At 42.4% G+C, this 18,779-nt stretch overlaps 1 protein-coding gene across 6 annotated transcripts in view; it reads right to left on the bottom strand.

Moving 5' to 3' along the window:
• Positions 1-18,779, bottom strand: part of NR1H3 (nuclear receptor subfamily 1 group H member 3) — a 32,878-nt gene that overhangs the window by 7,701 nt on the left and 6,398 nt on the right. For 2 of the 6 annotated variants that reach the window (XM_027642418.1, XM_027642421.1), the window contains exons 2-3: positions 5,261-5,508; positions 2,271-2,540 (exon numbers count right to left, since the gene is read on the bottom strand). In XM_027642418.1, the coding sequence (XP_027498219.1) occupies positions 2,271-2,540; positions 5,261-5,378 (388 nt within the window). In that variant the 5' untranslated portion in view covers positions 5,379-5,508. Of the gene's footprint in view, positions 1-2,270; positions 2,541-3,707; positions 3,727-5,260; positions 6,422-18,779 lie in introns of those variants that run through there. The other 4 variants (XM_027642422.1, XM_027642419.1, XM_027642423.1 and 1 more) reach the window with 4 other exon arrangements.

Below are 18,779 nucleotides of genomic sequence, written 5' to 3'. Positions count from 1 at the left end.
AAGCTGTGTGGTTGTGGTTTACAAGCTGGAGGGAAGGGATGCCATCCAGAGGGACCTTGACAGGCTTGCAAGGTGGGCCTGTCAAACCTCATGAAGTTCAACAAGGACAAGTGCAAGATCCTGCACGAGTCAGGGCAATCCCAAGCACAAATGGAGGCAGAGCAGAGACTGGATTGAAAGCAGCCCTAAAGAAGGACTGAGGGTGATTCTATGAACTGAAGAATTCACTGATGTGAATGTAAAGAAGGTTTGTTGTTTCTTTAAGCCAAAGCTGCAAAAACTATCTGAAAAAAATGCAAAAAAATAAAAGGAAACTAGCAGATATACCTGGATTCAAGGGTTATCCTCCAGAGAATCATCCTATAAGTTAATGATGAACAACAAGGAGCAGAAAACGGACTGACTGGGAAAAAACCTCCTCATCTTCAGGAAGAAAGATAAATAAACAAAGCTTGACTTACAAACAAGATTTTAAAAGTGCTGAAAGATTCTTTGGCCGTTTTTTTATGCACAGGTAACAAAGACACATAGTTGCTATACAGGAAAGCAGGGTCCAAAACTGAACAATTATACACTTACGCTTCTTAAATGAATCATGTTAAACATGAAGACGAACTGGAGAATTACTGTGAGAGAGTACTCTGGAATTGGAAGGATAGATAAAGAACATAACACATTCAAGCTGAGAGGGCCCTTTATCCCCGAATTCTAACAGGGAAGATGCATGCACAGGTACACGCACACATAAAATTTACAATTCTAACAGCAAAGACATTCAATACAATTACCAAAATAAGGAGGACCTGTAAGATTAGAGAATGCTACTCACAGTGTTAGTTTAAGAAGGCAAGTACTTAATTCAAGTGACTACAATCCCTCAACTTGGGACTCAGATGCACAAAGGATTTATAACTGGTAACTTGTCACTTGGCTATTACTGAATCTTGAAAACTGCCTATGTGCAAGCTTCTGCACCATGCTAAATTCAAAGCAATCTAACTTACTTGGTTTGCCAGGAAGGAACTATTTAACCTCACAGTTCACACTGGTTTAAGAACAATAAACTGGCCATGAATAACTTCAGTCTGGGAATTAGAAGAATGTTTCCAGCAATTACAAGGGGGAAGTTCTGGAATGACCTTCCAAGTGAAACAGCTGGAGGAAAAAGCCCTCCCTTTCTGTCAAAATTAACACAGCAAATTTGCAGTAGGGATTACAGCACTGACAGGAATTGCCAAGCTCTTAATAATAACACTTTTGACCTAATTTTCCTGAGCTGTCTTCAACACAAGACAATGAGTAAATACAGAAACATACTGAGGCTCTCTCTACCTGCAACAAAAGAGAAGCAAAGTGAACAGGCAGTCTTACCACATCTCTTTTCAAATATATCTGTTTTGTAGCTCTCAGGAACAGGGGCAAATGAGGTAAACACAGCATATGTAATGCTGATACAAACCAGTGAGACAGATACTGATGTGCTTTGTTTTATGCTAGAAAAACCAAACAGCATGTCTCCTTGGTGTAGCATTATTTTACAAGATGTTTCTGAAATACTCCCTGTTCCTCACTGTTCTGGGTGCTGGATGTCAGAAAAGGAGACTTCACACAGATCTAACATTAATCAAGCACCCATTCAGTCAGTCTTGGCCACCAAAGGGATGAAACTTGGATGCCTTGGCCAAGGAGAGCTGTTCCTGACATGTGAGCAGAAACACTGGTGAATATTCAGGAACAACAGCCTTATTACTTGTGTGAGAAAAATAGCAGATTTCACTAAAGGGAGCAGTGAGATCAGCTCTTGCACAAACACAGCTGCAGTACTGTGGTGCTGCCCTTGACCTCTGTCACAAGCTCACAGTGGGAGGGAAAGGAAAGTGCCTGTTGTTCAAGGAGCATGGTGACCGATCCTGCAGTCCTGATCACAGGACAGAAGCCTGAGTTTACTCATACACTTCACAGCATCCTGAAGAATGTGCGAGTCCTTCCTCTGCTCTCACAGTCCACAAGTTCTTATAAGGAATAAAGCAAGGCTGCGGCTCTCAGCACACCAGTGGTGTTCCACCAACAGCCTCACCACCCCATGTGATCCCTGCTAAGCTCTCCGTGACTTCCCACACACATTCCAACACACAGCCTGCATGGTTGTGTCCCCTCCTCCCCAAGCATTCACACTGCCCCTGCTTTACACCCATCACCCCCGCAGCCTGCTCACACACGCCTCCTGTCCCAACATCACCATGCCCCCATGCACCATTTCCTGCACTCACACTGCTCCCTCATGCCCGCTTCCTGGCACTTGCGCAGCCGGCACTCCTGGCACTTGCGACGCATGTACATGTCCATCTCGCACTTGCCACCGTTCTTGCAGAGGTACTGTGCTCCCTTGATGACGCTGCGGCGGAAGAAGCCCTTGCAGCCTTCACAGCTCAGCACGTTGTAGTGGAAGCCAGAGGCCTTGTCCCCACACACGCTGCACACTTCGTTTCCCAGCATCTTAGGGGCTGGGCCCTTCTTCCGCTTCAAGGGGGGATTTTCTGCTGAAATGAACAGTACCCAGGGGAAAAAAACAAACAAACAAAAAAACCCACACATGAAGGAAGCATGTTTGCAGCTGACTGCCACATTCCTTAAAATAACCAATATCCTCACTCAAACCCACCATCTCCCAAACACATGGATGAAAAGATTAAGCCTCCTGTTTCACACACTCCCCTTCTAGACAGGTATATCTTCTGCAACAAACTAACCACCGACATAATCCCCAAGGTTTCACCTCAAATATATAAACAAATATAGCTTCACACTTGCTCCTCTGCAAAACAGAGTGGAAGAGCCAAAACATGTTCAGGTCAGATGCTCTTCTGCACTTTCCAGTTACAGTTAAGTTCCCAATGTGAGAAAGACCCACAAAAAAGTTGACCTGAAATCCAAGACTGTGCAGAAAGTAAGTTTCTTCAGAACTCACCTCCAGTTCTCCTAGTTCTATTCTCTGCCATACTTATGCACAAGAATAAGGAAAAATGGTTCATCAATCTAAGAGTGACAAAAAAACAGTCCTGAAACTGCGACCCTACAAAAAGCAGACTGAGCAGGCAATCCCTGTAACTGGAACACTTGGGGAAACTGTCAAGACAAAACACAGCACCTCGTAGAGTGTATATACAGGCAAGCAGCACACCGCACAAGCTCTGTGAGTCTTTGGAGCCCCAAAGCCACCATTTCTTCTTCAAGGAGAGTGCTCCCCACTCCTAAAACTGAAACGCTCTCATAGTGACAGTTCATTTACTAAACCTTGTTATTCTATCTGAAACACAGGCCCTGCGCTACTGCTTCACATTTCAGATGGTCTTAGGCAGCAGCTCCCAGCTCTTCCTACATCATTCTGAGAGATCTTAATATTAGCAGCGTCTCTGTATTCTGAAAACGTCTTTGGTTTTCTCCAATGCACCTTAAATTAGGCATTCCAGCCTACTAGCTATCTCTCTCTTCATTCCATTTAACTCTAGACAGGTCAACATCTGACATTCTACACAGCTCACAGTGCAGGTATTTTTCTGTATGTCAGGTATTACAGATTATGTTTAGATATGTCTGGAAAGCCTTTACACTGGAATTAATGCATACAGATAGGTTTGCAGGACACAGCTACTGCATTTCCTGATCAACATCAGGTTTACAATTGCATGTCTTATTTTTGTACTTACTGTTCTAATACTTCTAATCCTTACTGTTGTTTACACTTACTATTCTGCTCAAGTTCCTGAAAGGGTAAACCATTTTAGTTTAGTCTCAGAAATCATTATTAGTGTTCCTCACTACATATTAGTTTTCAGTCATAAGTATCTTGGTGTTGATTTTCAATCCCACTGACTTTACAGAGGCCTGGAGGTCACTCATTTCAGCCTGCACTTCTCACTCTCAGCAAGAAAATGTCATCAGAAAGGTTAAATTTCTAATATTCTCCTTTCTTGTTTGACTCACACAGTATATTACCAATTATTTCTCCTCACACAATATATTACCAAGAGGAAATTATGCAATGTATACAGTTATTTCAGATTATTTAGTATAAATATATGCAATGGCAGACTAACTGGTATAACAACTTTTCCAAAGCCTTAAGTGATGTTCATATGCTTCTGAGGAACAGCAGAGTAATCCAATGACTTTCTACAGATGAGTCTGTCCATCTCGTGGATTTCTTAGCTGCCTTTAAGACATTACATAAACACCTTATTACCTTTTCTATGACTGGTTTATTGAGACAGATAGGCTTATTCTCTGATCTATGCAAATTATTTTCCATCTCTGAACACTAAGTATTTTAGTTATATAGCTGATTATTGTCATTTTCTGTAGTTAAAGATAACACAAAAATAACGTAAGAGATATCAAGCGTGAATGCCATCTTTAGCTCTCATTAGGGTCCTCCTTTGGAAGATACCCTATTATATATTTTTTTTCCACATTTTGTGACTTTTTTCCTTGCATTTTTGTAAGGAAACAATCTATCAATTGCTTTCTTTTCCTGTCCTCAAATACGGTTTAAGGACTTTTATTGGCTAATATATTACCTTTTAATTACTCTCTTTGTTTCTACTCTACTGATGAGTCCTCGTTCAATGTTCAGATTACCTCTTCTTTTTATATCAGGGATTGCCCATTGCCTCACAGTTGAGCAAATACATTTATTTGTCATATTTTCATTAAGCTGCTGACATTATGCACATGTGTTTTCCTTTTTTACCTGTTACCTGTCCAGAGATGCTACACTATGTCTCTTACAGTGTAGGATTGTGGCCATGAGCAGCAATTTTAACTACAAAATCTCCATTCTATTTCCTGATGCTCTTTAACCTCAGTTAACCTAAGAAATACGTAGAGGAAACTTCTACCGTCTTCCCATTATATGAATCTGCAAAAATCTATCATTTCTTTGCACCACCTATCCTTGTTGGATTGTCACCTGTAGTAAAACTTAATTGCTCAGCAGCTTTTGATAAGGCTAACAAAAATAAATTCATTTTAGTGCCATGAACCCAGCCTCTAAAAGGTCAAATAAGCAAAATATTTATCACCCACATAAACCCAGTTGTCTTCAATTATCAGTAACTGCTTCTATTCTTAGACATTATCTCTGAGTGCCTCAAGCACTTCAGAATTTGCCCTAAAATTCTGCCAACTATCAAATTCTGCTTGCAGCTGAAAGAATGGACAGCCTTTAGCTTGCATGGATTTAGTAAGAATTTTTCCATACCTGCATGCTCAGGGGGGTTCTCTGAGCCAGGGAAGAGCGAAAGCCCTTCCTCCTCCATCTCAAATACACTTGCCACCCTCTTCCCATGATCCTGTGTGCTGAGTTGAGTGGGACCCATGGAGGTCACACAGGAAGGGCTCACTGTAATCTCATCGCTGCAGCATTGTTTCTGCCAAGCAAGGGGCTGTAGGTGTCTTTCTTCAAGGTCTTTAGTTTTTCTCTGCTACTCAAAGTCAGAAAGGAAGTACCTGTGGAAAAAACAAACAGATGCAAAAGAGGCAAGAGTTCAACTATTGAGATATTAATTTCCAAAATCTATTAAGGGTTGTACCACAAGCAAGCTTCAAGATTTCATTTCCTTACTTAGCTTTGTTTTATCAATGTTTATACTCTTGAAACATAGTATTTGAGCAAACTGTGGTAAAAGGTACAAGATTAGCACATCCAGGTGCAAAACTATCCTTTTATTGCTGAAAGATTTATCAAAGCAGAAAAAGTCTTCACTATTGCTAACACCACCAGGGCACTTCAGCCCTGACCTATCCAAGTGTGTAAGAGGGAAATTTCAGACTTTATAACCAGTGGCCTTTGTTAAAGCTTCTAGTAACAAACAAATAGCTCATTGCTGCCAGCTGCCCTGGATTTTGTAGCATATATTGCAGAGCATATAGAAAACTGTACAAGATAATTATTTAGCAGAGACTATAAACACTGAAGTTCCCTATTACTATCAGTAGCCAAAGACTGTGAGAAAGATCGATGATGTATCAAAGATGATAAATCCTCCCTTCACTTACAGGTAACAATTGAAAACCAGCATCATACCTATAGCGAATGACCATGATGCCACCCTCACAAACAGATTCACCACCAACCTACTGAGGATAGCTTTTCTGGAACGTAGAAACCATATTGAAAAGCATTTTCATTATACAGCCTGAACTCCACTACAGAACCTGAAACTGCAGAGCAAATCCAATCACTTCTTCCAAAAATCCCCACCTGCACAGAAAAAGGCCCTACTGATTTGACTACACAGACTCAGTGAAACTGATGCAAACTGCTAATGTAAACACCCTTAATCTGATTGAACATGCATTTGATCAGTTGATCTTAACTCAGTGATTTACCAATGCAAGCTAAAGAGATTAACTGGTTTAAAAAGCAACTACGTGAAAGGCCTGTACCGGTTTAACTTGAGTGATTGAGCTCACGACTGGAAGCCTGTCACTCTCTGAAAGACAAGAGGTGACAGAAAGCTCTGCAGCAGCTCAAATACAAAAGTATCAGGTAATTAGGGGCATGCCTCACATACTGCAGTGCTGACCATCAAGAGGCAGAGGACCCACCATCTAACATCCCTTCTTCCCTCCTGGATATCTGGACCAGACCACGCAATTTTTCTTAGAATACCAAAGACAAGGATGAAAGCAATGCTTCCACAAACCACCCACTCCCAGTACTCTAAACCAGTCATTAAGTATAAAACCAAGTCATACTGTCAAGCCTGCTGAGCTCCTGCCATCTCCCATTACACTGTGGATGCAGGTGTTAAAACCCACAGTGCACATTAATTCACGTGACCTTTGTAAATACAGCCTCAGACTGTATAAGCAATTCAGAGCTCCCTCCTCCCCTTTGGTGCATGCAGCCACTGAATTGCTGGGGAAAGAAAGAGACTATCTAGGACAAAAGCAGTGACAGCAAATACGAAACTCAAAGCCATATAAAGGAAGAAATTCTGCCGTGGGAGGCTACAGTGTGATTTGCAACCAATTCAAAGAGACTCATGGTCCTCAAAGGAACAATGTGGCTATCACAACCAACTTTTTTTTAAAAAAAGTCTCCCCAGAAAATCCTGCAGCAGCTGAGAATCTTGGAGAGGCACAGAACACCAGATGGAGACAGGAACTTCATTGAAACAAACCCACACCGGAGTTGTATTCCCAGTCCTATGTAAGCTCCTCACTGATGCCAATATCAGATGTCTCCAGATATGTTTGGGCATGAAATAAGAAAGGTAAGCATACTGCCTCTGTTCATCTCCACATTCCTTTACACCATGCAACAGACTCACTCAAAGATTAATTATTGTGCAGAATGAATCACCAGCAGCAGTACCACAGCAATTTTTCAAAGGAAGAGTTTGATCCCCCAGCTGAGGAACTGAGAGACAGTGCTCAGGCCCCACCGCCTTCAGTTCAGTGACCCAGTCTTACTGCATACCAGCCATAATGGCAATGTATTCCGGAAAAAAAAAAAACAAACAGGAGAGTACAGTTTGATGGAATTTCAAAACTGTGTGATCCACACAACCCTGACTGACACTGCAAGAGTGAAACTTGCTGTCAGCAAGACATCTGGAGCCCAAAGGGGTGTGTCTAAGAGACTGCAGACATCCTGAGAAGTCTGCAGCTACCAAGAGGGAAGGGAGTATAAATTCCTGTGCACCTCCAGGACAAAGCAAGGGATAAGGCCTACAAGCCACTATCTTCGTGCTGTAAAACAAACCCACGTGTTCCTGCTTCATGCACCAGCCTCCAGCCTTCCCAAAACAGAATGGGTCAGATAGGAAAGGTTGCTTGTCTTCTCTGCTCTTAAGACACAGTGTCTTTTGGTTTTGTAGGTGCAGTAACAGTTGCAGGCTGTGGAAAACTGACCTAACTACAAACAGCAGCACTCTAGTGCTAGGTAAAGAAACCCAAACTACCATTTTCCACACATGCACACAAGTGAGAGGTTGTATAACAAGACCCGGGACTTAATTTTCACAGAAATGCATGAGGATTGTTTTAAAATGACGAGAAATCTTGTTAAGTTTTGTACTAAGAATCATGTTATTAGAGATTCGCATCTTCCGATCTGCACCACCACTTCAACTAAAAATGCAGAAAGGTGATGCAAGCCATAACTACAAGAGGGAACACTGTCTTCTTGACATAATCTGCTATGTTACCTCCCACTGTCTGTCTCAGCTCCTTCAGTTTTAGAACCCAGGACTGGCCAAGGGACAAGAAATGAAGCAATCACTTCTAATCACTTCAGAGTCTTGAACAGAGGAACCTGATGACCAGACATATTCCAATGAGGAAACACATAGAGATGAAAGGTTGAGGGAAACAATTTTCTGCCAGCCCTTGCCACCCATGTATCAAATATGACACTAAACACTTCTGAAATGTGTCGCTACCAGCCTTGCCCTACTCCATTTCTTCCTTCTTCCCTTCTTTTGAGACAACTGAACAACACAGATACTGATGGTCTCCAGATCAGCACTCTTGCATCAGAAAGTACTGCTTTTTTCAGAGACTAAAGATGGCAGCCCTGGCTCTTGTATCTCATGCTAAATGCCAGAAACATTCATCACTCCCTCCAGCAAGTCTCATTCCATTCTCTCAGCTGGAGTCCTCTTCCAAGCCAGATGAAGCACTTATGCATTCTTCTGGAAGTCTTTGATCTGATCTGTCATCAACAGACACAAAGCTACAGAATATACCAAACTATTGTCCAACATTCATTGAGGATAAGTAAAGGAGATAGCACTGACCAGCACAGCACATAAAGAAACCAAATAAGCCAGATGTAGTTACTGTGACACTTCTGCTAAACAGTGCTGTCCTCTCCCTGTATTTCTTGTTTGGTGCCTTCTGTGAGAAGTTTAACGATCAGGAATCAGACCAGATGCAAGCATATCTCTGAAGAAACTGTGCTATGGAACACAGGAATAATCAGAGGAATAGTACAACGAGCCCTTTACCTCCAAATACTGGATGTTCAGATGAAATAGTAGATTTTTAGGAAGTTTGTTCAAGTCTCTGGGATCTTTCAAAACAGGATTTACTCATCACAGTCCTTGCCCTATAAATTACAATATCCAACAGTGTTCTGTCAAGGGAAAAATATATGGCTATGTTTCAGTTCTGTAATGAATCACAAGCATACATCTTTTGCTCTGCAGCATGTCAGCATCAGCAGAAGAGACCTTGCATTTGTATACATATGTTAATATGACTGTGCTTGCTGTGTGTCAACAAGACTGTGCCTTTGTGCATGGGCCTAACAGGTTGTTGGCAAACAAATGCATCTGAGAGGAAGGACTATCTTTCAGAGGTAACCAAATCAGGGATATAATTTGGTATTTTGGATTCTAAATATATTCTAACATGCAATACAAGTGCCAGCCCCCAGTGTGAATCAATGTCTGAAAGCTGGGCCCACAGCAGCGCATAATGGGCAGCGCATAAATGGTCTCCACTGGAATCAACAATTCACACAGTGATGGCACTACCTTGGGTATCAAATGCTGGCTGTAAGATCTAAATGGCTAAGAAAAAACACCCACTGTTGGACTGAGATTTTACAGGACACTACAGCACCAGCACAAAGCTAAGCCCTTTCAAGATAGAAAAAGAATCTGTCACTTTGAAAATTAAGTAATATTACATGTGAAAACTGTCAAAATTTATGAGGAAAAACAATCACCTTCAGGTTGACAACAGGAGGGACAAAACATGAAAATGCAGGGTGTGCAAAGCAGTGCGACAGGATACCATAAAGAATGATTTTGAACAGTATGTTTATGAAGAATGGGAAAAACAGTTCTGCAACTCTCAGGGAACAGACTAGCTCTGTGTCCCTGCTGTAAATCCCTCTCTACAGAGAACTGAAGGGACACAGTTTGAAATTGCATTATCCATTTTGATCTCTCAGGAGCATAAAGGCAATCACAAACTGGAAGAAGTCTGTAAGCCACCATCAGTCCCAAGCTGATAAAGAAAAGCTTTGGCCTCCTGACTGCTTTCATTTGTTGTCCAGCTAAGCTTCAGCTGACCATGAGCAGCTGCCCAAGCTTGTAGCACTGGTCTGTGAACCTTTTGAAGTTGTTGCCACCTCTGACAATTATGCAGAAGAGTCCTAGAAGTCAGTCCCGGCTGCGCAGCCTGCTTCCCAGGGACGGGCAGCTGCATTCTGGTCTCCTGCCCTTAGATTAAGGGTCTTATTCCCACCTCTCCCACTCTAGCTCTGAGTTTCAGAGCCTGTCCTCCACCCCCACTCCACTTTGGCTTTTACTCCTGCTGTTGACCAACTCCTTTATTACCCATGACTTTGCTGACTTTTGGCATGGCCTTTTCCTACGCATTTGTCTCGTCCTTTGAACTGGGTTCTCACTGCAGCATCCAGCTCTTGCTGGCTTTAGTCTGGTCTCAACACAAAGCATGCCGTCTCCTACCCAGGTCAGGTATGGAAACCATGGCAGAGGTTCAGAGAACAACAGCAGAAGTGACTAACAACCAAACAGATTCAAATAAACAAACAAGTGTCAGTTGGTTGGAAAGAGTACTGGGAAGAGAAGTGGAGAGGTGTAACAATGGTGTTAGGCTGAAAAGTATTATTCTGAAAGATGGTACGCTTAAAAGGAATAGAAGAAAACCGAGGAAGGGAAAGTCAGGTTATTATAGAAAAACAACCTAAAGGTGAGTTCTGGTAAACTGGAAGGAAGTCTGCATAACTTTCCTTCCAAAATTAACCTTATATTACAACCAAAATGCAAAGAGGTCTGTGGGCATTTCTGAATCTGAACTTAATAGGACTTAGGCACTCTTCACCCACAGGATAGCTATTATAAACAAACAATGGCAGCAACAGAAGTTCCAAGCCAGTTGCACCCTACATCAAGCAAGAAGGAACACAGGACTGAAACAACTGAACAAACAGGTTAGCAAAGTGAATTAGGATCATAAAGCACAACTGCACCACCAAACAGAATACAATAATTCAGGGAAAGAACAAGCCCAAAGTACTTTTGCTTTGCTCCACATAAAATAAACAAACTCACTCCTTGTCTATGATCTGCAGAGTACAAGATTCCTTTCCTACATAGTTTGTGGATACCCCCCATTTTGGGAATAGGGCTTCCCAAATTTTATATCAGATGATGACAGAATGTGCTGACACCAGTCCAACCCGGGAAGCTACAGGCTCTGCAAAGCCAACTCCTCACCCCCAACAGCAACTATTTTGCAAGCCAGCTCTCCTGTTCACATGCCTCATCCAGCAGCAGATGCTTCCTCCCCTCTCACCTGCCTCTCATTGTACCTTGCCTGGCAAAGGCTGAAGTTTTGAGTTTGCCCTTGCCTACCTCCCAGTTTCTGCCTGATCAAAGAGTGCCATGTCAATACATGGAGCAAGAGGAAAAAGAGAGCATATGTGTGACCACTTTCAGGGTGGGTAAGATCCTGAAATGGGCTGTGCCTTTATGTTTCCTCCCTCGCTCTCTCCCGACTGCCAGATGTCCTTGGTTCTGCAACTGAGAGGAGGAGAAAGGAGACAAGGTTACTGGAGTTCATTCACACTGCGCACAGGGCTGCTCTCGCCTCTCTTCCTGTTTGCAAGGAAGTATCAGTCCCTCTAACAAAGGGAGGGAGAAACAGGCAGACAAGTGGATAGGGGGAAAGGGAGAAGGAGAGGAAAGGGAGGAGAGAGAGGGGAGGGAGGCGGGGAGAGGGAGGGAGGCAGGGAGATTATGGTAAGACGATAGACCGTTTCCTGGAAATGAACAACAAGTGATATCAGGAACAATGTGGCCACCTTGCTGCCATGAAATTCCTTTAAAAGGCCATTGACACAAGTTCCCTTGAACCCTGGAAAAAAACATAAGCCCAATCTGGGTAACAAATCTCCAGACCATTCTATCCCTTCTAGGCTTTCTACTGTCGCCTCAGTTTTCAAGCTTCTGGCTAACCTAGATTATAAACACCTCAAGAATGGCAAAAACTAGGGAATGTACCAGTTTACAGCAAGGAAGATGTTACAGTAGCAGCATCCCACCATCCTTCCCTCCCCTCCAAGCCATCTCGTAAAATGACAAGTCATCCTTCCTCAATTCTGTCTGGCCAGGTGAGCTGTGAAGCCAGTGTCCCAACACAGGAAGCAGACCAAGCACATCCACTCCAGAGCAACACTAACTTCTGCAGCACCCACCAGGATAAATATGGGCAGAACTTGCTCTTTACAGCTGAACTGCAATAATCCCTCGTGTCTGGCTGCGAATCCAGCTCATCGACAGCTCGACACCACTATCGCACCGACCTTCAGATGGCAGGAAGCAAAACTGAGGCTTTGATAGGGGCTTCCAACAGGAAAAATCCCATCTGTGCTACACCCAAAAGGATGAAACACACAAAGCAAAGAAGCTACCCCCCTCCCCTGCTAGCAGAGAAGCAAAGGGCAGCTCAGTGCCACTCCTTGGGAAGGGGAAGGGAGGGGATCCAGCCTGGAGCCTTGTCTACAGAATATGTTTGTCAGCATCAACTATAATAGCAAATTTTCCCTATGGAAACTCACTTTAAAATAGCAACAGCATTCTTTCACCAATACCTCTCAACTTCTCCAAGCAAATTTAACTATCCTAGCAGTAAGCCTTTTTTCCCTTTGCACATATAAATGTATCTATGTAAAGGTGATTTTGGTTTGTGTGTCTCTTTTTCTTTCTAGGGCCCCTGTATTGGCTAATGACGTCATTCTTTCACACTTCTAAACCACAGTACCAGATACACACACCAACAAACAAACAAAAAAAGAATAAAATCAAGTGTTCAAGCAACCAAGAAAACTTCCTACTATAAAATAATCTAACTAACAAAATCCCCCTTCAATTTGGAAAATTAAACTTGAGATGTTTACAGCTCCTGCTGCTGACCAGCTCTTACACACCCTTCATGCAATGACAGCACATCATGTCCTACTTGAAGGCTGAAAATGTGATCTGACCCCACCACCTTAGTTTCTTCATAAATGCCACTGTGTGGCAGCATGGAAAACATACCCACAGACTCAATCTCTTTCTGGACACCTTCTCTGTATTTACTCAGCCACCAATATCTTGTTCTACACAACTATATATAGCTTTGCAAAACATAAAAGTGAGGCCCAGAGTTTAAGAGCTTCTATCATGTTCCCAGAGAACAGAGTTTACAAGAGACAGGAAATATACAGTGTCATCGAGATCAGAGGTAATGGCAATATTCAACTAGGTCCAAAAAGCTGTTTTTTTGAAACTAGGCTTGCACAGGAGTCGGCAGGAAGGGGGGAGAGTTAGAGAAGCCTCTTCAGTCATTGCGGACTTTCACCGTTGCACCACATTACAGAATAAAAACTCCACCATGGATCCTACATTCCTCCTTTATGACCCTTAATTCCACAGATGTTACATCCCCCCTTCAGGGAACATGAGTGTGACTCACAGCAGATTTGAGAAGTCATCCCAATGCGATTTCCAAACTGAAGCAAGAGATTAGAGTTAAAAAAAAAAAAAAGAAAAGAAAAAAAAAAGAGAGAAGTAAGAATGAATACCCAAAAGAACATCCTGGTAGTGGAGATGCCAGGGAAAGCGGCTAAACCTAGTCCATAGAGAATCTACTAGATTATGTCTAGAAAAGAGCACTGCAGGCCTTTTTTCTGTATGTAGAAAATGATAAATAATCCCACAACGTACTGTTCACCTGATTGTTTCCTTAAAAAATAATTTAATCTCCACTGAACTATGCAGTAAGGAAATAACATTTCATGACCCTTGCCTATTCTAGCCAAGCACCTTTACTGGCTGGCATCACAAAAGGGAAATCTGCTCAGCTCCCCAGACTGCCTCAGTTCATCTCTTCAACACAGGACTCCAAACTGCTGTTGGCTCCTCAGTTCACTGAGCTATTAAAAAGAAAAAAGCAAAAAGAAGCAGCTGCAGCATTTTACCAGGAAGACAAGATGACAAAGGACACAAAGCTGTAGGATGTATCACAGCAATGCCAAAAAGAAAACTTAAAAGCCCTCAATTCATAACCCCTGTCCAGGCCACCTTCTCTTTCAAACTAGTCTTCTTCATCCTCTACCAGCTATGAAATTAGAGGACATGAAGAACAGAGGCAAAAGAGGAAAGAACAGAAGGGGAGGGCTGCTTACAGTGCAACTGTTTGTTCATTTTTCTGATTTCCTCCTTTTCTCCCACCTCAAGTGTACTTCCATCAGCATGCTGTTAACTGATACATGATAGTTTCTGGGAAACAGCCTTTTAATAATGTATCTATATAGCACTTTGTATCCAAGCACCATCCCACCTAAAAGCATCAATCAAAATAAATACTACCCCTCACAGGCAAAACAGAAATACAGTACCGGATTACAAAACAGGCAGGAAACTCATTAATATTCCCTTAAGGGCAGTAGGGGAAAGCACCATTTCCATTCATAGAAATATCATCCCTAGATGTAGCACAGAGGTCAGGAAGAAATTACAGTGCCACAGAAATACCCATATAAAGAACAGATCAGAGGGATACTGGAACAGAGTTTTAAATTGCTCCAGACTAAGCCTGACTGTTAGTCTATTCCACTCAATCATTAAAAGGGATGTATCTTGGCAGGTTTTGCTAATACTGCTTTTAGAAGAACAGGAGAGAGATGCAGGAGTTGCAGATGTATATGTCCAAACCTAGACCAGACAGAAGACTGCAGTAGAGCAATAAAGATCAGAAGAGCTGCCAAGAAATACAATGAAGACTGGCAGAGGAGTGCAGGTCAGAATAAAGGACTATTAAGTGCTTTGTTGCAAAGTAAACTTGCCCTGCTTTTGACTACTATTCTGGATCCTGGCCTGTATGGGCTATTTCTGATTTTGGGGGTCATTGCAACTGAACCCTTAACAAGGGCACAGTAACAGCAGCATACAAAGGACTTTTTTGGGTTTTATAAACCCACCAGGCAAAATCTAGGAGGGAGGGGTTAAAGGTATGAAAATGAGAGAAAGAGATTCCTGTGACAGGAAGGAGCATGTGAGAGGGCGTGTGACAGGCTGTGTAGGAGAATGTGCGTGTAGATCTCATTCCCTCTGAGGCTCTTGGCCAAGTGTGGAGCTGAACTTTCTGCAGACTTTGTCCTGCCAAGTCATGTTCCCTTCTCACACTGCCTGACATCACCACAAATACTCAGCTGGAAAACAGTCCAGAGCCGGACAGAGTCCACTGCTCAAACACCAGCCAGTGAAATGGCTGCACTCATAGCACACCCACCAGTGAGAAACCAGAGTCACTGACTCTCCTCACAGGTTATCTCCAAGCACCCAGGAGGCCTCACCCTCATCCAGGCAGAAAGAGCCCTACCAAAGCACAAAGACAGTGGAGGTGCAATGATTTCCTATCGCCCCAATAATGCAGCCCAGAACAAATTGAAAGTCTGTACAAAGGCCCCAACACAAAAAAGTGAAAGAATGTAACCATCAGACCATGTGAGTCTGTCACAAGCATCATGCTGCAAGGAGCCCAATCTATTCCCAACGCTGAAACATTCCCTGCCACAAGGAGAAGGAAGCCATCACACACGACCCACAGACAAACCAGGGATCCTACAAAGACTGACACTCCAGGAGGGTCTGTATGAAGCCAGCAAGCAAACATTACCCCATCAGAGCGCTCATGTCACCTTGACTTCTCAGCAACAAATGTGAATCCAAGATCAGGGCTGGAAAACATGAGCACACATACAAGTGCGCGGGAGTGGGCAATGGGGCTAAGCCAACAGGTGGGTCCATTTCTTATTTTGATCCTTGTATCAAGCAAGAAGGGTGTGGATGGCCTGCCGATTCTGGGACACTGCTAAAGGCACCACCCAGAGCAAGTATCAGAGAGTAGCAGTCGAAGATGATACTGAAACAAGGGAGTACAAAGTCTGCAGTCTCTTCTTATTTTTTCTTCAGCCTTCACCCCCAGGTTGCTGCTTAAAAGCAGCACGATAGAAAATGTCTTTAAAGTACAGGTGATAGGGAGAAAATTCATGTTTTCCTCAGACAAAGGCTTCTCCTTTCTCCACTCCTGTTCTATTTCTGGAAGAACAAACAGCAACTTGGGAGTTTTCTACAGATGAAGGCAAAATTTTTTTTCAGCTCCATGTACGCCAGAAAATTACGTCCCCTCTTCTCAGACACAGACAGATAACAGAGACTCCATTATATGATTTATGGTTATTTTACCTCCTACATTTTAAAATATTATTTTCCAGTTTAAAACACTCCTCACAACAGGAGTTCCCTCTTTCTTCGCTAAGGGATTCTGATACCTTCCTTAAAGAGGGAGCAGTGCAACCTTGCCTGTCCACATGCTATAGACTTTAAAGCACATACTTACCTAAGGCTTCCTGCCCAGACCTGCAGATGCCTAAGAATCTGTCCACCTCACCAGTTTTAAACACTAAAGCCCACCTTTTGAACTTCTTCCTGGCCCTTTAATGGGAACTAGAATATTATTCCTCTCCTACAGAAAATGGCCAAGGGTGGAAAGCAGACAATCAGAAGACCAGAATCACAAAGTTGGTGTTTGAAGGCCAGGTGACAACTTCTCCTTCTACTCTCAGAGCTTGCAGCTGGGTGAGCTGCCCTGCCTCGGTGGCACTTCTCATGCAAGCCAAAGCAGCCTGGTGAGGGCTGCCCACAGGATTCTGCATGTGCATGTGTGCCTGCACGTCAAGGCATGCACCATCACAGCAGGTCTCAAAGGCTGTTCCAGTGCAAGTTCACGTGCCCACACAAAGTTGCATGTGAGTTTCTGCCGGTAGGTGCGCAAAAAGCCACTAGATGTGCATATCTAACAGCCTGACCGTGTGAAATCCTCCAGGAAAAGTCACTGGCAAGGCATGCGGAGTCCTTTGGGGGCTGGCACATTTCTGCATGTATGTCCCTGGCAACCAAGATACACTACAGAGCTTTTGTACAAGCCTACCTCTTTGCCCTCATTTCATAAGGGCCCTAGAAGAGACTATTTAAATTCCAAATGTTTTCCTTTAAATGGATTTTACACAGAGTTTTCAAGATTACACTTGTTCAGTTTATTTTCCAAGTTAATGGCAATTTATGATAAAGACTAAAACAACCATTTAAACAAACACAGGCCCCCCCTGTTCAAGCAGCAAATGGCTGCTGGATGTTTAAAGAGTGTAATTCCTAAACTCAAGAAAGCCACTGAGTCTGCAGAACCAGGATCCACTGAAGTACAAAACAGATCTTTCTTTAAAAAGGTAGAAGCATTAGTTTCTTCAATTCACTTATAAAATTAGTTCACTCAAAGCTGGGGGAGGCAGCATGAAATGGGTGGGAGGTGTCTCTCTCTTCCAGTCTCCGAAGAAAAACAAGACAAAGGACAATGAGTTATGCTCACTGTAAGATCTGGAAGGACACAATGACCAAAAACAACTAGTTCATTCTGCTAAGTACAGATAACACTACCCTGACAGAATAAGTCAGATTTAATAGCACACACTCCAGTAAGCATATTTTCTTTTATGTATGCAGTGCATGATTTGTGTGACTACAGTATAACTATAAAAAAAGTGCACATCTGATTTGACCTCTTTATTCAAATGCAGTTTTGTACAAGTCCTGAAGAAAGAAAATCACCTAGTAAATACAAATGACCATTTTGCAATGTAAACATTAACTGTGAAATACCATAAATGGATGCATGTAGATACACTGTATCGTCCTGTTTTGCAAGTAGTACTAAGTGAGCCTAACCAATTAGATTAAAGCTTCCTTTTAACACAGTATCAAATGCAAAACAAAGCTTAAACGAATTATTTAAATCACATTAATCATGATTTATATCAGCAAGTGGGAAGGTATGATTTAAACCAACCTTGTTTGCCTCATAGCTGTGGTAAGACCAGCAGGCCAAAACTGCCCCACTCCCTGGAGGGAGAGAGGATACAACTCCATGCCATGGAGTTGGTTTCCAGAAATTTTATGAGTATATTTGCCAATATTTTTTTAAAACCTTAAAACAAACTATAAAGCCTTACATTCCAGGAGACACCTACTCTCTTGTCAGTTATGTGCTTCAGCAATCAGTCTGATACTCACCCAACATCTCTTCTTTACATCTCGGAGGGGTTTCTATGAGTACACAATACAACCTGACTCTGCAGCATGGCTTTTAAATTGCTTCAATTCTCACATCCCACGAGGTAGTTCTCCTGCTTAATCCTACAGACATTAGTTTTGGCCTGTTCAAAACAAGAATTAGATTTCTCATGCTCTAAGGTTTTCTGTTAATTTCTTCAGCAACTTCCCACTAAAAAATTTATCTGTTCCCCTTATTAAACCTACTGGGAAGATCTGCAGTGCTCTGCTCTCCTCTACTAGCCTTTGTCCTCCCCAAATAAGACACTTAAAAGCTTGACAGTGTATACTTCAAAATTATTTATGAAATTATACTGAAATTGAGTATATCACCTTAATATTTTATTTTTGACACTCAATTTTTGACATTCAAATTTTGCCTTACAGGAAATATGGTTTTGAGATCTCCAGATCTAAAAGTACAAGCTGCAATAGCTCTAGGGATGGCTCCTTTTTAGTGAGGACGCATGAAAGGAATTTGTATATGCTCCAAAAATGGAAAAAAGGTATTTTGTCCTGAGCAGGAAGTCACAGAAGAAAAACAATACAGCAGTGCTAAAGTAAGCCATCGTACCATTTTTA

This window comes from Corapipo altera, unplaced genomic scaffold (assembly GCF_003945725.1).
Source record: "Corapipo altera isolate COAL_440 unplaced genomic scaffold, ASM394572v1 23b, whole genome shotgun sequence".
NCBI classification, from domain to species: Eukaryota; Metazoa; Chordata; class Aves; order Passeriformes; family Pipridae; genus Corapipo; species Corapipo altera.
The sequence above is the reverse complement of the archived record's forward strand: the minus strand, read 5'-3'. Positions and strand labels throughout refer to the sequence as shown.